The sequence below is a fragment of the Hevea brasiliensis genome, chromosome 3 (genome assembly GCF_030052815.1).
Source record: "Hevea brasiliensis isolate MT/VB/25A 57/8 chromosome 3, ASM3005281v1, whole genome shotgun sequence".
Classification (NCBI taxonomy): domain Eukaryota; kingdom Viridiplantae; phylum Streptophyta; class Magnoliopsida; order Malpighiales; family Euphorbiaceae; genus Hevea; species Hevea brasiliensis.
The window spans coordinates 97,951,424-97,969,924 of NC_079495.1; the positions used below are offsets into that span (position 1 = coordinate 97,951,424).

The 18,501-nt window shown below is 33.7% G+C and overlaps 3 protein-coding genes and 1 non-coding gene across 6 annotated transcripts; 2 read left to right on the top strand and 2 right to left on the bottom strand.

The window, feature by feature from the left end:
* Positions 1-1,477: 1,477 nt before the first annotated feature.
* On the bottom strand, positions 1,478-9,954 carry LOC110648940 (uncharacterized). Of its 3 annotated transcripts, XM_058144115.1 has the most exons (3): positions 8,612-9,954; positions 2,222-2,286; positions 1,478-2,080 (listed from the first exon to the last, which is right to left on the bottom strand). In XM_058144115.1, exon 1 carries the CDS (start codon positions 9,893-9,895, stop codon positions 9,146-9,148), a length of 750 nt encoding a protein of 249 aa, XP_058000098.1. In that variant the 5' UTR covers positions 9,896-9,954; the 3' UTR covers positions 1,478-2,080; positions 2,222-2,286; positions 8,612-9,145. The 3 variants fall into 3 exon arrangements, 2 of the variants coding, with proteins under 2 accessions (XP_058000098.1, XP_058000097.1); XR_009147637.1 differs by lacking the exon at positions 8,612-9,954 and adding an exon at positions 3,032-3,088 and having other exon boundaries at positions 1,478-2,286; XM_058144114.1 differs by having other exon boundaries at positions 1,478-2,286.
* Positions 8,483-9,147, bottom strand: LOC131178701 (uncharacterized). The gene has a single exon (XM_058144116.1). It carries the CDS (start codon positions 9,135-9,137, stop codon positions 8,823-8,825), a length of 315 nt encoding a protein of 104 aa, XP_058000099.1. The 5' UTR covers positions 9,138-9,147; the 3' UTR covers positions 8,483-8,822.
* Positions 9,955-10,048: 94 nt separating the features above from the next.
* On the top strand, positions 10,049-10,119 carry TRNAG-GCC (transfer RNA glycine (anticodon GCC)). The gene has a single exon. It is a non-coding gene; the product is annotated as a tRNA-Gly (tRNA).
* Positions 10,120-13,686: 3,567 nt separating this feature from the next.
* LOC131178537 (uncharacterized) lies at positions 13,687-14,331 on the top strand. The gene has a single exon (XM_058143485.1). It carries the CDS (start codon positions 13,850-13,852, stop codon positions 14,261-14,263), a length of 414 nt encoding a protein of 137 aa, XP_057999468.1. The 5' UTR covers positions 13,687-13,849; the 3' UTR covers positions 14,264-14,331.
* Positions 14,332-18,501: the final 4,170 nt, after the last annotated feature.

Genomic DNA, 18,501 nt, shown 5'->3' on the forward strand with positions numbered 1-18,501 from the left:
AATAGTTCATCAATTTTTCAAAAGCGCTTTTTATTTTTTCAAATTGGTAATGAAATTTACAATTTACTAAATTAGCAATGAATTGAAAAATCTATAATTAAATTGTGGTGGGTAAATGCCTTAAGTTAGCAATCCATTGCTAAAAATATTATTAAATCAAGCAACATATTTTATTTCTTCATTTCACTCTCTTTTTCTTTTTTATATTTTTTTTCTCATTTTTTTTTATTTTCACTCATTTCCTTACCTTTTCTCTCATTTTCTTTTCTTTTATTTTCCTTTTTTTTTCTCTCATTTCCTTCACTTTTATTTTCTTTTTCTTTTTCTTTTTTTTCATTTTTACCTTATTTTTTTCATTTTCTTTAATATATTTTTCTCTTATCTCATTTTCTCATCATTATTTTTTTTCTTTTTCCAAGTCCACATTTTTCACTCATTTTAATTCATTTACAATAATTATTAGTAATAAACTAAAAATGTATTCATAATAATAAAAAATTAAAATATATATTTTTTTGAAATAATAATAAAATTTATTATTTTAAACATTTTTCTCTTATTTTTTTAATGAATTTGAAAATTTGTTGCTAATAATAGTGGAAATTCCTTTGGTATTACCAACGAATTTTTTTTACTAAATTATGTACTTTCACTCGTTAAATTAGGAAAATATATGATCTGTATCTTGAGATGGCGATTGCAGGGAAAAAAAAAAAGCAACTTTAAAAAGAAATTGTTTGAGGAATATCACTCATTCATTCATATATATATTGGAAGATCTTCACCTTGAAAGAGAATAATGATAGCATGTGTACCACGCGCCATGCATGAGAAGTGAAATTTATTTTGAAGAGTAAAGTATCCATAATTAATAAGTTGGTGAGATTTATTTCATTTTTTTTTTTTACTATTTTCCTCACAAATGAAAAAAAAAATAGATTTTAAAATTAAAAATATATCCTATCAAATCAAATATTTCTGAAAAGAGGCAAGATTTTTCCTTTAATTTCTTCAACATATGCAAACACATTTTTAATGAGAACATTTTATATTTTATTATTTTATTTATTAAGTTGGTTTATATTTTATTACTGGGCAATGGAAAAAATAAATCATTCCTCTACTTGAAATAAAATAAATTTATTTGATATAATTAAAAGGTTTTAAGATTGCATTATGTTCTTATTTCTGATGCCAAAAAAACGTGTCCTTAAATCAGAGAAAAGTTGATGGTAACAAGGTACCAATTTCTAATCTGAGCAATTCAAAATGGAAAGAGATCAATGTTTGTGCTTCTCTCTAATATTGTTGCTGTTAAATCTGTAATGTTGTGTCTTACATTTGGTGTATGATTGCCTTAAAAAGTTTCAACGAAAGGCAGATTAGCTTTTAATATCAAGCAGCAGAGCCATACAATTAAAGCAAGGTCCCTTCATCCACCATATTCTCTGTAATAATGATGCCAACAGCGCAGAGCTATCCAATGCAACACGGAGCATTAGTGATTTCATTTCTCTAGTAAGAAAAAAGAACAGAGGACAACTTTGAAGTAGTGTTCCTAAAAGATACATGCATTTTTTCTGATTCTTTTGGATTTTGTTTCTCTTCAGAACAAGTTCTACATGTCCCCATATATCTAACTCACATATTCTGCATCCACATGCAAGACAATTCTGCTCCTCCGAGTCAACATTTATTGATGGGAAGAAAGAAAAGCATTAGTAAAGTAGCAGCATACAACTTGGTGGGACTACAACAGTGAACACCATAATCCCTTCACCTATCTGTTGCTGCTGTGAGTCTCTCGGTTGGGTATCCAAACCTACAATAATGAGAAATTTCTATAATCAGTTGAGCAGAGTAAGCATATCTGAGGTTTTAGGATGTGTTACCTTATATAAATGTTAAGAGGTTGTCAAGAAGTTGTTGGCAATGTACTCAAGATCCCTAATTCAAGGATCATTGGAGATTAAATCACAAGATTCTCAGCACCCACATCTTAAGGAACCAATAACTGCCATTCGAATCCTAATGTTGGGTGAGCACTCTTCGGATATGAGGCCATTCAGGCTGGAACAATCTGAATGATTCCAAAATTCAGTTCTAGATTCGGGTCAGAGGCTGGTTCAGACTTAACCCTAATCTTACCACACCAGTTTCTGCTGTGGCGTTATATCACTATCATTCCTAATGATGATGATAATGGAATACAAAAACCTACTTTTAGCAGTAACATATGGCCAGGGCCAAGCTGTCCAATTTAATCTTCAATCATTAAGTGATCCTCTGAAAAAGATTGGAGAAGTACACACATTTAAAGATTGTCCAATTAGATGCATCAAGAAGTAAGGCGTGCATTATGATAATGGATTTCACTGTTTAGTCAAACATAATGCAGAAACAGCAATGCCCAAATAAATCAAGAAAATATGGACTTTACCAAGTAAAATGAGGAGATTCATGTCTTGATTATAACCATAGAAACATCCGTATACATTTGGGAGGCAAAAAGAATCAGATTGATTTCAACTCATATCAATATCGTGGTAAAGCGAAGCACTAGTGTGATCACCTCTCACTTGACAATAGTAAATGTCTTGTCTCAGCACCCATAGACAAGCATGGCGTGATAAACTGATAACATATGAATCCTCCATGTAAAGCAAGTCAAATTTGTAGATGAATTATGAAAGAAAACTCTATGGATTGAAATGGGATCCACTAACATGGGTACGAATGAGTTGGTGAAGATGAGTGCAACAGCCCACAAAACCACTCATGCTTTGGGAGCAAAAGTTGTGGAGGCAAGAGTGTTGATATGGGTTGACTGTGTTAATAGTAAACAAAAAAAGTGCAATGAAGATCTCACGAGATCTAAGTTATGATTCCCTTAGCTTAACAAAAAGAAAACTGGGTGCGGTTGTATCAAACTTGATCATCTTGATACTTTAGACAAGATGAAAATAGACTCCTCATCAAGTGAATAATAAAGCAATACCCCCACTAGATAAGGTTTTGGTGGAAGACATACCCTAGATTTAGACCGCTACATAATTTTCCCACGTCGCATCTCAATGGGGAATACTCTACTCTACTCAACTCAACTAAGCCTTTATCCCAAAAATTTGGAGTCGGCTATATGGATTCGCTTTCTCCACTCTAAACAATTTTGGGTTAAATCCTCAGAAATGTGTAATGCTTCTAGGACATGTTGTACTACTCTCCTCCAAATCAATTTAAGTCTACCCATTTTTTTCTTTCTATCCTCTAACCTAATGTGCTCTACTTGTCTAACTGGAGCCTCCGTATTTCTACGCTTCACATGACCAAACCACTTCAATCTCCCTTCTCTCAACTTATCTTCAATTGGCACCACTCCTACCTTTTCTCTAATACTCTCATTACGAACTTTATCTAATATAGTATGGCCACTCATCCACTTTAACATTCTCATCTCTGCAACTCTTATCTTAGACGCATACGACTCTTTCAGTGCCCAACACTCACTACCATATAACATAGCCGGTCGTATGGCTGTACGGTAAAATTTTCCTTTCAACTTATTGGGAATCTTACAATCACATAAAACTCCCATGGCACGTCTCCACTTCAACCATCCAGCTTTAATCATATGACTAACATCTTCCTCACATCCCCCGTCTACTTGAAGGACTGAGCCTAGATATTTAAAGTGATTACTTTGAGACAGTACCACTCCATTCAAACTAACTCCTTCCCTATCACCAGTTTGGCCTTCACTGAACTTGCAATACATGTATTCTGTCTTCGTTCTACTTAACTTAAAACCCTTTGACTCTAGAGCACTTCTCCAAAGTTCTAGCTTTCTATTGACTCCTTCTCGTGTCTCATCTATCAGAACAATATCATCCGCAAACATCAGGCACAAGGAATACTCTCTTGTATATGTTTCGTTAATTCATCTAAAACTAATGTAAAAAGGTAAGGGCTTATAGCTGATCCTTGGTGTAATCCAATTGAGATCGGAAAATCTCTTGTGTCGCCTCCCACCGTGCGCACAATAGTAGTTGCTCCTTTATGCATATCTTTCAACACTTGTATGTACCTAATAGATACCCTCTTTTGTTCTAACACATTCCATAAGACATCTCTTGGAACACTATCATAAGCCTTTTCCAAATCAATAAAAATCATGTGCAGATCTTTCTTCACATCTCTATATTTCTCAATCAAGCTTCTAATGAGAAAAATCGCTTCCATAGTTGAACGACCGGACATGAAACCAAATTGATTGAGAGAGATAGAAGTATCATGACGTAGTCGATGCTCCACAACTCTCTCCCACAACTTCATTGTATGGCTCATGAATTTAATTCCTCTATAATTGAGCAACTATGTATGTCTCCCTTATTTTTAAAAATGGGTACTAAGATACTCCTCCTCCATTCATCGGGCATTTTCTTTGAGTTTAGAATTTTATTAAATAATTTAATTAACCATACCACTCTCATATCTCCCAAACATTTCCACACTTCAATTGGTATTTCATAAAAAAAGCACATGGTCATAAAAAAGCATTTGTAATTTGAAAATAAGAAATAATACAAACAACATTACAAGCTTGCACAAGGTATAAACTTGATCTTTGGCTCTTTGGATAATAGCAGCACGCCTTCATCGAACAAGGAACTCCAGAATTGCCCATCATCATGAATGCAACCTTAATATAGATACTGAGAGATTTTCTTTGGTTGATATATTTTGGAGTAGGGTATCAAACTTGATCATCTTGATACTTTAGACAAGATGAAAATTGACTCCTAATCAAGTGAATAATAAACCAATACCCCCAGTAGATAAGGTTTTGGTGGAAGACCTAACCTAGATTGAGACTGCCACATAATTTTCCCACGTCGCATCGCAATGGGGAATACCCTACTCCTTCAAAAAAAATAAAGAATACGTGTGAAAGCGTGAGACAGAGAGAGGATAAAAGAAAAAAGCACACATAAAAAAGCATTTGTAATCTGAAAATAAGAAATAATACAAACAACATTACAAGCTTGCACAAGAGTGTAAATGCTATCTTGAGTCTGAAAATTTACCCTTCTGGCCGTTCAATGAAACAGTCAGAGAAAGCCACTACATAATCCATGTCCAATTATGAGATCCTTATGCCGACAAGATGATGTTCACACTATCAACCTTAGGATTCACTATTCAAGTCAGCATATTAGTGTTTAAAAAAAAAAAAGAAGCAGAGGCCTAATGATGGAAAGTAAAAGGTATAAACTTGATCTTTGGGTCTTTGGATAATAGCAGCACACCTTCATCGAACAAGGAACTCCAGAATTGCCCCTCATCATAAATGCAACCTCAATATAGATACTCTGAGATTTTCTTTGGTTGATATATTTTGGAGGCATCATTTTACACAATCGTGAGACAAAGGCAATTGGCAGTTCAAAAGCAGAGGACCAAATGGCAGTAATTAACCAATTAACTGCTCATTTGTGTAGCAAAAAGTCAAAGCCTCTTATAAAAAAAAAGACCTACTTAGATTAGGGAAAAAAGGCTCTTGAAGATCTTCACTTGCAGATTATGTTAAATGTAAAATCAATGGATTAGAAAGAAAAGGGTTGTCTAAATATGACTTTGATCGCTTGGACTTTTCTCTAACTTATTGTCGTTTAGAAAATCCTACCATCTTCAGATTAAAAGATTTTGCACACAGATGTTTTTCCTGAACGCCGTACATTTTTAATCACATGATATGGGTACGTAATACACCACTTAACTATATGGTATGCAGGAATAGGCTTAATTGATTTTTTTTTTTCCCAAAGCTAGTAGTAGATTCATTAAAAAAAGGGGAAGCTTATAGAACCAGGCCTGCAGCCCAAATATGAAAAAAAAAACAAACGAACCTCTAAGGTCCAAGGAAACTAAAGCCCAGCAACTCTAACCACTTGAAACCAAATAGATAGAAGAGCCCTAAAGCCCATGTTCTATCAGCCATATGGTTCGTGATCCAGCCCGTGAGTTTCAAAGACCAACTGCGAGGAAGGTTGAAGTCTGCAACGCCGATCACGCCCAATGAGCTCAGGCCGACGAAGGTGAACAGAAAAGCACAAACGGAGCCAACGTTCGCTTAATGATCTCAACGGAGCCCATATGTTTCTCAGTTTTAGCAGCTCTGTAAGAAGGGCAAGGCGTTCTCTTGACAGGATTTAGAGCCAAGGAGGAAAATTGGATGCTACTGAGGTATCGGTAATGTAATCCCCATAAAACTTTCCCCTAAGAAGCCTGTAAAGCCAAAAACCAACTCCCCTTCACATCCGACGGCATAACAAAAACACAGACTTGCCGTCAACCAGACAACCAAGCTAATGCAGCAGATCCAACGAGGCCCTCTGCATTTAGCACAGAATTGCAAGAAAAGAAGCAAGCAAAAAGTATTTATACCACCCGGGAAATGGGGAAGGTAAACAAACAATATCGAGCAAGAGGGATAGGGCGGGGGAAGCCTCACATAGGCAGAGAAAAACCCACGAACCCCCAGAAGAGGAAGAAAAACAAGAGAAATTTCTCTCTTTGAAAGTTTAGAGAGAGAGGGACCTGTTGATATACTTAATTCATAATACAATATATGAATTATATCAATTTAATTCACAATGTGTTAATTACACTTAATTAGCATAACCTTTTACACTTAAAAATAATAATTTTATTTTGCTTTTTCATAATTTTTAACTTTTTTTATGACGTATACATTATAGGAGACTAATATTAGTAAAAGAAATAATATGTTGAGCTTGTAGGCCTGGTAATGATATTAAGCTGGGCATTTAACTGTAACTTAGGGTTTTACATTTACATGAACCCTTAAGTCCTAAATTCTAAATATAATAATATGAGGAGCTTTTACTTGTAGGCCTTGTAAATTAGGGCTTCAAACAACTAGGCTTCTATGTGTCTTCTTCCTCCGACTCTTCTTCTCCTAGTGATGCAGAGAGAATGCCTCTTGTTCCTTTGGTGATGCATACCTCCTACTCCTCCTCCTATGCACTGTTTGATTTTAAGCCAAGCCCTTTGATTTTGTGCCAAGTGAATGAAATCACTTGATCTGGTGATCCAGATCACGTCTTTAGGCAATTTGGGATGCACGATCTAAGTAACAAAACCCAAGGAAGGTAAGCGAATCTGGTAACCATCGTTCCATCCATGTAAAGAAGTTAGCTCCTAAAATGAAGATCCTTTATTGGCAATCAAAATGGGATAATATGGAACCCCAACTATTTGGGATTGAAGAAAATATATGCTATTTCCTTCATAAATGACAATGTTAAGCAGATCCAATTACATTCACCTAGCTGGACTTCAACAAACAAAATTGAAAAATCCATGCACACGGTATTTAGAGTTATGCCTTGATTAATTTCCAAAATTTTAAGCCTAATTTCAACAATACATAATACAGCCAGTTAACCAAGCCTTCAAAGTTCAACTTTCAATTTCCCTAAGCACAATGTGGTATTCAAGTTCCTCCCAGGTGACATCTTTTAATCATTTACAAGATTAGCCTACCAAACTACTAGTACTCAAAATTTCTAAAAGCCCTTCGAAACTCCGCTTAACAGCCTTGCACAAATGCATCAACAACCTGGCTATCAGTCACTTGTCTATACTAATGCCTTAACTATTTCTCTATCACTTGGTGCAAAGCCCAATGACCTCTATGACGCTATAACATCTCCATTTCTTCCCAACAGAAAATGTCTAAAGATTAATTTTAGGCTATCTTATGCTCTAGATGTTTGTTGTGTGTCAATCAAAAGAGCTTATACGAAAAGCACAAGAAATTCAGCTTAACAGCATATTTAATCAATCAGTCGGCGCTTTCAAAAAGAGTAAAAACAAATGCACTTCAATTTTCACTGTTTAAATTTCCATTAAAATGCAGAATATAGGTTATCCGCTACAGGCTACTTGAAGGTAGCCCCATATATGTACCCTCACTTACCAAGCACATGCAACAATGGGTACTTGCCCAAATAGAGGCCAAATTTCGCCTTGGACTCAGTTTTAAACATCATAGTGTTAGTTCATAAACTTTTTCATTCCCCTTTTAATTTTATGTCAAATTGTTATGACACATAGAAAGGACAAAATATGTCACCAAGATCAGAATTAGGTCCATTTACTTGTCCTCCCAATCATCACCTAGTTAAATCTTCTTTCAAATATCTAAGATATCTATTAAAATAAAATAATGATCCATGAAAAGTCTCAATCAGTTGTTTTCAGTTCACACCAAATTCAAGTGGCATTCCATACTTTGCACAAAAATGCAAAGCTCTTTTTCTGGTTTCTTTTTTTTTTTTTTTGGGGTGGGGGGGGGGGGGGGGGGTGTTTAAAAAGGTTAATATGCATACGTTACTAAATTGAACAGAACACACAATTACATTTTAATCTATTAGGAGCAAAAAAAAAATGATACAAATCCCAAACACCAGCTAAATCTCCATTGAATCCTTTGAGCAGTTCAATATACAGCTTTACTAAATTGAACAAAACACATAATGCATACAGATGTTCATCAGTTTATAGTTAAGAAAGTAACAACTATTACCTGATCATCTTCCATTTGTTGAGACTCATTTACATTAAGCACCAAATATGATATGGTCACCGGTCATAACAACTTGCACTTACCTGAAATGCCAGAATTCTATGAACATAACTAATGAAATACAGTTCATTACTATTTACCAATTTGATAGCATCAATAGCTAGTTCTAGCCACAAATTCTATTTATTCCATCAGTCAATTAAAGCTAGAATCACTCAAATGCCTCTTTAGGCTGAGAATTAGAGTCAATCTGCCTATTTTTGGCTTGGAACCCATAACTCCCATCCTGTTGTAAACTCATATCAAAAACTTCAGACTCAGAATATCTAGGATTTCGTAAAACATTACTCTGATTAATCCTACCATCAATCTTACTCCTATTAATCTTAGTATCATAACCAACTCTTTGCTTTCTACCTAAACCAACTTGCCCTGAATCTAGTGAACTTAAACCACTCCTAAATCTACTTGCGTTGCCCTGCTTCCTAAATTCACCACCATTTCTGCTTCTTGTCTTCTTATCCATGCCCCCATTTAGCCACTCTCAGAATCTGAACTAACTTCCATTACCAACGAATCCACATCATCCTTTTTCCTTCCAGTGTACAAATCACCTCTCCTAAACTTCCCATTGATTGACATACCATTAGTCTTGCACCCATTCCTTGCCACAGCACTAACATATCTATCTTTATTTCCATTTTCACTTTCGCTTTCGCTTTCTAAAGCAGAATCCTCCTCTCCACTATCAAAATCACCATTCCCGGCAATCTGACGGTAAGGCCTGACATTATGAACAACACCTTTAGGGAAAAACCTAGCGGAGGGGACCCCATCGGGAGTCTCAAACAGCTGGGGCCCATCCTTCTCCGACCACAAATCGAACCCGCCCGGTTTCTGAAACCGATCGGCCAAGACCTTCACTTGCTCATCCGCACTAACAGAGAACAACGTCGGTGCTTTCTCGACCACCTTCCAGTGGCGTTCAAGCTCCGCAACCGCCACCTTGAGCTCCGCTCTCCTTTGCATTTCGTAAATCTGTCTCTCGCAGCAGAGTCGAGCTTTTAGAAGCTGTTTAGCTTTCTTAGCCTGCATTCGCTTCCATTGCCACTTGGATACTCCGCCTGGGTAAGTTCTGGGGCCGCCACCCATGCGGATGACGGTAGTGTTGCGGGGAACGGGTGAAGTGTTTAAGGAGAGGTGGGAGAACCTAGAGAGAAAGAGTGCGCTTTGGGGTGATAAGGTTTTAGAGAAGGAGAGCTGCATTGGAATTGAGACAGACATTGATTGTGAAATAAATTGGCGCGATTGACAAGTTTACAGGTGAAGATTTTCCGGCCAAAGTAAATAAACTCGTTGAGCTGAAAACAGCGTTTGAATCTCATGCTGCGATCTGTGCAGCCTCGTTTATATTTTAGCGTCGAAATGTTTCATCAAGCACCAGTGGTCTAGTGGTAGAATAGTACCCTGCCACGGTACAGACCCGGGTTCGATTCCCGGCTGGTGCAACGTTTAATCTTTTGGTTTTTTTTTTTTTTTTTTTTAAAAGATCTTAGCATTTTGATTTGTGCCAGTGTGGATTTGAAATAAATATTGATTTATTCTTGAACCTGTAAGCAAAGTTTAATTAGGCTGATATTTCTAGCAAAACCTCTCTTCAGACTTTATCTCATTGAAAATTCTTTCATCACTAAACTGACTTTAGGAACTTGAGAACAACCTCACCCTCCCTCCATTTATTTCTCCTCTATGCTTTTTACCTTTTTTTTTTTTTTTATAATCTTCTTCTTTATTCTCCTTTTCCTTCATCTTTCTTTCTCTTATCTCTTTATTTTTCATATGAGTTTTACCCATTTTAATAAAAATTTTATAATTTATGCTATCTTTCATTAATTCACCTCTAATCTCCCTACAGAGCTTTTTTATGCTTGAAAAGAGAAAAAAGTATAAGATCGAGTGGTGTTTTGGATCGATTTACTCGATATTTGATTTACTTTTCATGGAGACAAGTGTTTATTTAACATTAAAGAGACTTAAACTATTAGTTTATAAATGATTTCAGAAAGTTGATTTAACCTACCTGGAGATTAACAAAATTTTTATTTGTCTCACATTTCTGTATGACTCACAGGTGATCTTCAATTTGTGTTCCACTTAATTTTAGGAGGCTCACTTGTTACTAATTTAATTTCTTTTCTTTTTTTTTTGTTTTAAGTCTGTGTAAACATTGAGTGTATTAAGAGTGCTAGAAATATATTTGTTTGAAAGTTTGCTTATATTTTAATTTCATTTTTAGTCTTATACTCTCCTAATTTTATTTAAATAAAATGGATATTCTGATAAAAAAAAAAGTTTAATTAGGCTTAAATTAAAGTATTAGACCAAAATCAGTCCCTAACTTTTAATTGAAAGTAATTTTAAAATAATCTTTTTAATAATTAAAAATATATATATGCAAAAAATAACGTCATTCAGAAGATGGAGATCCCAAACAAAGAATTAGTACTTAAATGGCCAATCGCTTTGTTCTAATGTCATCTTGGCAGTAAATAAGAATAATATAAACTTGTTAACACTTATCTATAAGCTCCCCCGTAGTTTTTCTCAAAAGGAGATTGACGCAACTATTTAATGCAAAGAAGAAGTCATGTGAAAACAGCAACTGAAAGGATTTTGAAATATGGGAAAAAAATATTTAGATTTAATTTTTTATAAATTTAAAATATAAATATATAAATCTCATATGATAAGCTTATTATATATATTGTACCTTAGGCGATAATTAACTGAGCTAATCTAGAATAGCTAATAAACTGGTGAAAAAAAAAAAAATAACGTCCTGGCTCGCACGAGCGATATGAACTTCCCAACTCCTATCTGGAAGCTCCCGAATACCATTCAGAATGGCTCTGTTAAAGAAGTTCTACAAATGTATTACTTGATGGTTCTCACTTCACCTCCATCAAGACAGCCACAACTGCAAAGATGAGTTCTAAAATATTGTTTGACAGTAGCAAAACACTCAGCCTGGAGGACTGGACTGGTACTGTTAGTTCAGTGATCCACTGCAAAACAGAAGATATAAAAGCAGGCCCTATGATCACCTTATTCCAAAATTCAAATTGCATACTTTTTTCCTTTAAAAAAATTTCTTGACACATAATTAAATTAGGCAAAGCACACCACACTCGCTCTGCTACTGGTCACTGGTGAGGATATGCGCGAGAAGCTGAGCTTAGAAAGCGGAGCAATCACTTGCCACATACACACACACACACACACACACACACACACACACACACACACACAGAGCTCTGCATGTGAAAAAGGCACCAACTTGCTACCCCACTGGGTTTGACAATTAATCGCCAATTTCATGAGTTGGCAAGGGATCTCCAACCATTTTTTAAATCAAGAATCTGCAACAATGCAACCTATGATGCAGAGACAAGAAACTGACATCTATCTTCTTAATCAAATGGCTTTGGTCTTTATAGTTTATGCTCCAAGGTGCCCTAGACCTTCCTTGCTCCCTTTACAGAGGGCATCAACTTATTATTTTTTTTCCCCTTCTCAAATAATTGATACAACAGCCGCTTGGTAGCCAGAGAATAACCATTCCAACATTATGTCTCCAGTTTTCAATGCACTAACCTAGCTGCTCGCAATCAAGCAAAGCAATCCAAACAACAAACATTGCAACCAATACACATATATCACAGAGAACAGGACTCACAAGTACAATCGATCACAAACCATTGAAATCCAGAAAAAAGAGAGCTAAATTCCAAATAGAAATCCAATTTTTTTTTATAATATTTTTATATCAGTAATATAAATTTAAGTGATAATCATATCTCCTTTTCAATTATATAATTAATTTTTAACAATTATCTGAAACGAAAGTGAACTTGGTAATGAGAATTTTAATATAAGAAACATCCATTTCCATTTGGGTGCTCCTTGATTATTGATTTGATAAATAGGAATAGTTACCTGCAGACATACATATATTCCCTCATCATATCATGCAAATTGCAAAATGGAAGGCAAACCTCAGGGTCATTGCACCAAATCCATTTGATTACGAAGATCACATGAATGCAGAATGCTCATTTAAGCAGATATTTGTGCCTAAATTCACTGAGACATTAGTTTATTTAGTGTCTGGTAAAAATCTTTAATTAGTTTTCTATACATTAATGATGATATTGATCAATATTAATTACCTTTGCAAGTCTGCAGACAAGACAAGCAATTTTTAATTACTTGCTTTTCAAATCAATACCTTGTTGCTTTTGGTCTATTCGACCATTTTAGATTCAGATTTTGCACTGAAGAAGAGAGACTTGCAACTCTCCCTGCAAAGAAGACACGTACCAGACAATATGCATGAATTAGCCTACATAGTTGCTCTACTTTCGAAGATAAATAATCGACTGTCAAATACATTAATTATTGACAAATTTTTTTCAATGATAAAAACATCTCACATTTGTGAGTTCTAGAAAGGTTAACGCACGTAGGCTTACCTTGCTTTTTAAAGAAACTGTTTTTGTAACTCAACATGTAATCTCCCAGATATAAATGTAGTGTTAAATAGAATGGATATGCAATTGGGGCTGTATAATCAGTGATACATTTTTACAGTCTTAAGTGGGCTATACCCACAAACATTTGAAATCCCCACCTCACCCCAGCCGGTCTTTTTCACTGTATGTTCAATTGGTTCAGATCATCTTGGGATGGCTACACCTCACAATAATGGGTTTAATCTAGAGAATGATTTTTTATTCTGAAAATTGCTTAGGCAACTTCTTACCAGATTCTTTTCCTATTGAGATTTATGGGAAGCAGTGCCCCGATGAATTATTTCTGAAACCCAATGTATAAAAATAATAATGTGCTAACAGATTACAACTCTACAAGCAAACATAATAGAGATCCTACTGTTCCCTTAATTGAATCTTAGTTGTATTTCTAATATATTATAATGCTTACACGTGTATCTCCTTCTGTGTCCCCTCATACTCAACAGAAGCAAGACAGCCCTGTAATAACAGATTATCAAATTGAATAAATTATCCCTGGAATCTAACAAAAAGAAATTTCCATCAAACCCACACGCTCATAGATGAGATCTCTCCTTCTAATTAATCCAACCCACTATATATAATATCCAAAGCTTCTTCTTCACCTTCACTGCCTCAAACAACTCAACCAAGCATCTCCAATATAATGGCTCAAATTTTTCTGGTTTCCTTCATTTTGCTCGCAGATGCTTTTGTGGTTCTGGCCATGGCTAATAATGGGTTTCAATCCTTGGTCTCCTCAGATCCACCAGCACCTAGTCCCTCCTATTCATACTGGAATTCTCAGGAATCACCCCTTCCCAGGAAACTTGGAAATCACCAGTCGGTTGCTCCCAGTCCTAGCCCATCCATTGCTCCACAATCTGGAAAGAATGAAGAGGGTGTTAGCGTCAAAGGACAGGAGATTCACTTGCTGCACGAAAGGCACCACCACTCATTTGATACATCGGTTGCCGGTGGTGGGGTGATCCTAGGCGGTCTTGCCACCACCTTTCTGGTGGCAGTTTTGTGTTACATTAGAGCTACTGGGAGACACAATTCCGATCTTACTGCTGCCTAATAATAACTTGTACAAGGAAGCCTTGGGACGCATACACTGTTATTTGGGGAACATCTGAAGCTGTCTCTTTGTTCAACACTGTAAAGAAAATTGATTAGCTTAATAGAATTTCAAAGTTAAATCATTGAAAATGAAATGAAAATTTCGCTTCTCATAATTGCTTTTGTTTTAAGGAATACCCAATTGTCATTAATTAACTAGTTACTCTATAATTTAACTCGAATTTTTTTTTCTTTTTTTTTTTGAAAATGGTAATTGCATAAAAAGCCCTAAAAGATAACTGGAGAATAACTAACAAGCCCTCGCTTCCCAAAACAGCAATATCAAGTCAACACAGCCCAAGCCCATACAAGAATACGAGCCCGAAGCCCAAAGAAAAACAGTATCTCTCAAAAGGCAGAAACTCTGGGAGGTTGAAATAAAGACTAAGGGCCTGTTTGGATTAACTGTTGAATACAACCGATAGCTGTTACCGTTAGTTGATAGCTGATAACTGATAGCTGATGATAGCTATTTTATATTAAGTGTTTGGTAAAATTATATTTAGCTGTTGCTGTTAATATGTGAAATGACTAATAAGGATATATGTCATATAATTTATTTTATTATTTAAATAAATATAAAATTATAAATTTATTACATTATATTATTTATTTTATTATTAAATTAAATATATAATTATTAAATTAATATATTATATTATATTATTTATTTTATTATTGAAATAAGAAAATAATTATTTTTTAAGATAATTAAATAATTTTAAAAATATAGATAAAATAATAAAATAATTATTATTGTTAATAGAAAATTTATAATTAATTTTAAGTTTTTGGATATAAATAAATATTTTATATTTTATGTTATTAATAAAAAATATTTTAATAAAGTTGAAATACATTAATTAAAATATTAAAATTATAAATAAAAAAATAAAAATATTAATAATATTAATTTTCAAGTTAAATAAAAAAGGATAATATGGTCAAAATAAAAAATAAAACTAGATCACCATCACCGATGAGAAAGCATCTAGGGGTGTTTGGTTTACTGTTGGAGTGCGGTGATGATGATAGACACCCAAACAGGTAAACTATAGTGTTTGGCAAGCTCAAAAAAATAGAGCTGATAGCTGATGGGCAACTGATATGATACCCATCAGCTGCAGTTTGTATCAGCTCTATTTTTAGAGCTGTTTCTCATCAGCTAATAGCTGATTTGGTTTTATTTTTTATTTTGACCATATTATCCTTTTTTATTTAACTAAAAAATTAATATTATTAATATTTTTATTTTTTCATTTTAAATTTTAATATTTTAATTAACGTATTTTAATTTTGATAAAATATTTTTTATTAATAACATAAAATATAAAATATTTATTTATATCTAAAAACTTAAAATTAATTATAAATTTTTCTATTAACAATAATAATTATTTTATTATTTTATTTTTATTTTTAAAATTATTTAATTATCTTAAAAAATAATTATTTTCTTATTTCAATAATAAAATAAATTATATAATATAAAAGATTAATAATTATATATTTATTTAAATAATATAATATATTAATTTAATAATTATATATTTAATATAATGTAATAAATTTATAATTTTATATTTATTTAAATAATAAAATAAATTATATGATATATACCCTTATTAGTCATTTCACATATGAACAGCAACAGCTAAATATAATTTTGCCAAACACTTAACATAAAAGCCTATCATCACTATCGCTATCACTATCACTAACAAGAATACTTATCACCTATCATCAGTTGTATTCAACAGTTAAACCAAACAGGCCCCTAAAAATAGAGCTGATACAAACTGCAGCTGATGGGTATCATATCAGTTGTCCATCAGCTATCAGCTCTATTTTTTTAAACTTGTCAAACACCACAATTTACTTGTTTGGGTGTCTATCAGCTATCAGCTGAACCCAACAGATAAACCAATCACCCCCTAAACGTCGCTGTTCATCCACCACTGAAGCTGCAAAGGGAACCAAGAAAGGGAAAACTAAAGAGATTGAAACTTGAAAGACCAGACTGAAGCTGCAATATTAGGATTCTCACACCAACAGAAGCCAAAACTAGCCATTCAAACCGATAGAGCAACCAGTGGCGGATGTACATTTGCAAATGAGGGGTCAAATGAACCCTCTTTTAATTAAAAAAAAAAAAAAATCCTTACACATATTTACATTAATTTAAAATGTACTCTAAAAAAATTTATCATTGAACCATCTTTTTGATTGAGACGAAGAGAATTAGTTGAGACAAAAGAAATTTGTTGAAATGAAAAAGAAAATTATTTATCTACAAGTTTATTTACTTTTAAAACTTACACATTATAAACCGCTACAATTGTGGAATGAGCTCTTTTCACTAATAAACTTTATCACAGTAAAACTGTGCAACTACATATATAATCAATTGATGAATTAGTTATCTACATGAAGAGATAGATATTTAATAATATTAACAATGATGTAGTTATCAATAATTTTCAGAATATTAGATTTCGTCGAGTTTAATAATAAGATATTAATATTATATTTGATAATATTTTCTTATTTATTTTTTATATGTTGACCCTACGATATATATATATATTTTTTTTTAATTCGCCACTAAGAGCAATAGAGGTGACCAAATTGGAGGGTGATAAACGCAAAAGACCGAGGTATCGTAGTCTCTTATAGAGTTGGGTCGGCCTATGGCATATCAATTTGGTGAACCCAACTGCGTCCACCACCTTCCCACTAAGCCTTGACTCAGGCAATCGCTGAGAAGTATAAAGCCATAATGAAGCAGTCGATAGACCCACTTCGTAGGAAACTCAAGAAGCCTCTATCATGACCCAATTTAATGGGCCGAACCGGCAGTCGGAATTAAGTCAACATAAAACCTCTAAAACTCGTAATGAGCCTTACTGTTAACAAAACCCATAACTAAACCCAAACTCAAAACCTATTGTACAAGACAAATTAAAATACTATAATTAAACTTAGGTCATCTCAACCTAGAAGCCATTATAGATGCACAATTAGGAGAGCTAAACTCAACCCTAATACTCAACATAAATAATCAATTTAATACCATTAATTAAAACAATTTATTTATACACCAATGTTATAGCGGAGCTATAAGAATTTAATAAATAAATAAGTAAATAATTAAACACAATAAATAAAATTAATAAGTAAGCACTACAGCAACCTACGATAGAAAAATATAAGTTAAACTCTAAAATAAAATTTCTCCTCTTGTAATCTGGAAAAAATATTGAACAAGAATGAGCGTTCGGCTCAGTGAATTTAGATATTGATTATAGATGCAATTTCTATAAGTACTTAAAACTAGTGTAATCCTACAATGAAATATATATCAAATATTTATATCAAGTAAATCACTAATTCTCACACAAGAAGATAATTTGGAGCTATACAAACACTCAGAATAGCATTTTCATGCATACTATTGGAGTTGATCCCCTATCCAACTCTCTTATTCCAAGACCTATCACGAACTCAACTCAAGCCGGACTTTCACTAAATTCCATGTGCGGGGGCCAGCAAGATTAACTTAAAGTCGTGCCTCACCCCGACTCTCCATATCCATAAGGATCGGGTTCCAGTGAGACTAGTTTAAGTAACGACTACCTGTCCAATCTATATCCATCCTATACGACATATGTGTATCATACACACAGCTCCAAATTATTCTCAAGGCGATAAACACAAGTAATTACTAATAAATAAATATGTAACAACAAGAATGCTTCTAATTTATTTAACTATGTAAATATATTTATAAAATGCATAAGCATACTAAAATATAAATAATTTGAAATTATAAAAATAATCAACATTTAACTTACAGGCCGGTGGAAGGAAGAAGGCAGGCCGGCACCAATCACTTATACAAAAACACTAACCTCTATCAATTGGCTGATAAAATTAACTAATTAATTTAAAATATGAAAGCAAGAATAAATCTTAAGGTCTCACTGAAATTTCGAAAGAGTCTCCTCTGTAATTAGACCTAACCCCCTGTAATAAAACTTAACTAAAAGTAACAACATAGAGTTTTAGGCCTACAACAGTAATTATAATGCCCATTCAGAGCTTACGAGAAACCTAATATAAGTATAATCGTTAAATCTTCAGCTCGGGTCTCTAGCTCCTCTACAATCCCGATAATTATTAAATACCTTCCAAAAA

What these genes read in the sequence shown, in the direction of transcription:
- LOC131178701 (XM_058144116.1), bottom strand. Translation starts at nt 9,137, where the DNA reads ATGGATAAGAAGACAAGAAGCAGAAATGGTGGTGAATTTAGGAAGCAG.
- LOC110648940 (XM_058144115.1), bottom strand. Translation starts at nt 9,895, where the DNA reads ATGTCTGTCTCAATTCCAATGCAGCTCTCCTTCTCTAAAACCTTATCA.
- LOC131178537 (XM_058143485.1), top strand. Translation starts at nt 13,850, where the DNA reads ATGGCTCAAATTTTTCTGGTTTCCTTCATTTTGCTCGCAGATGCTTTT.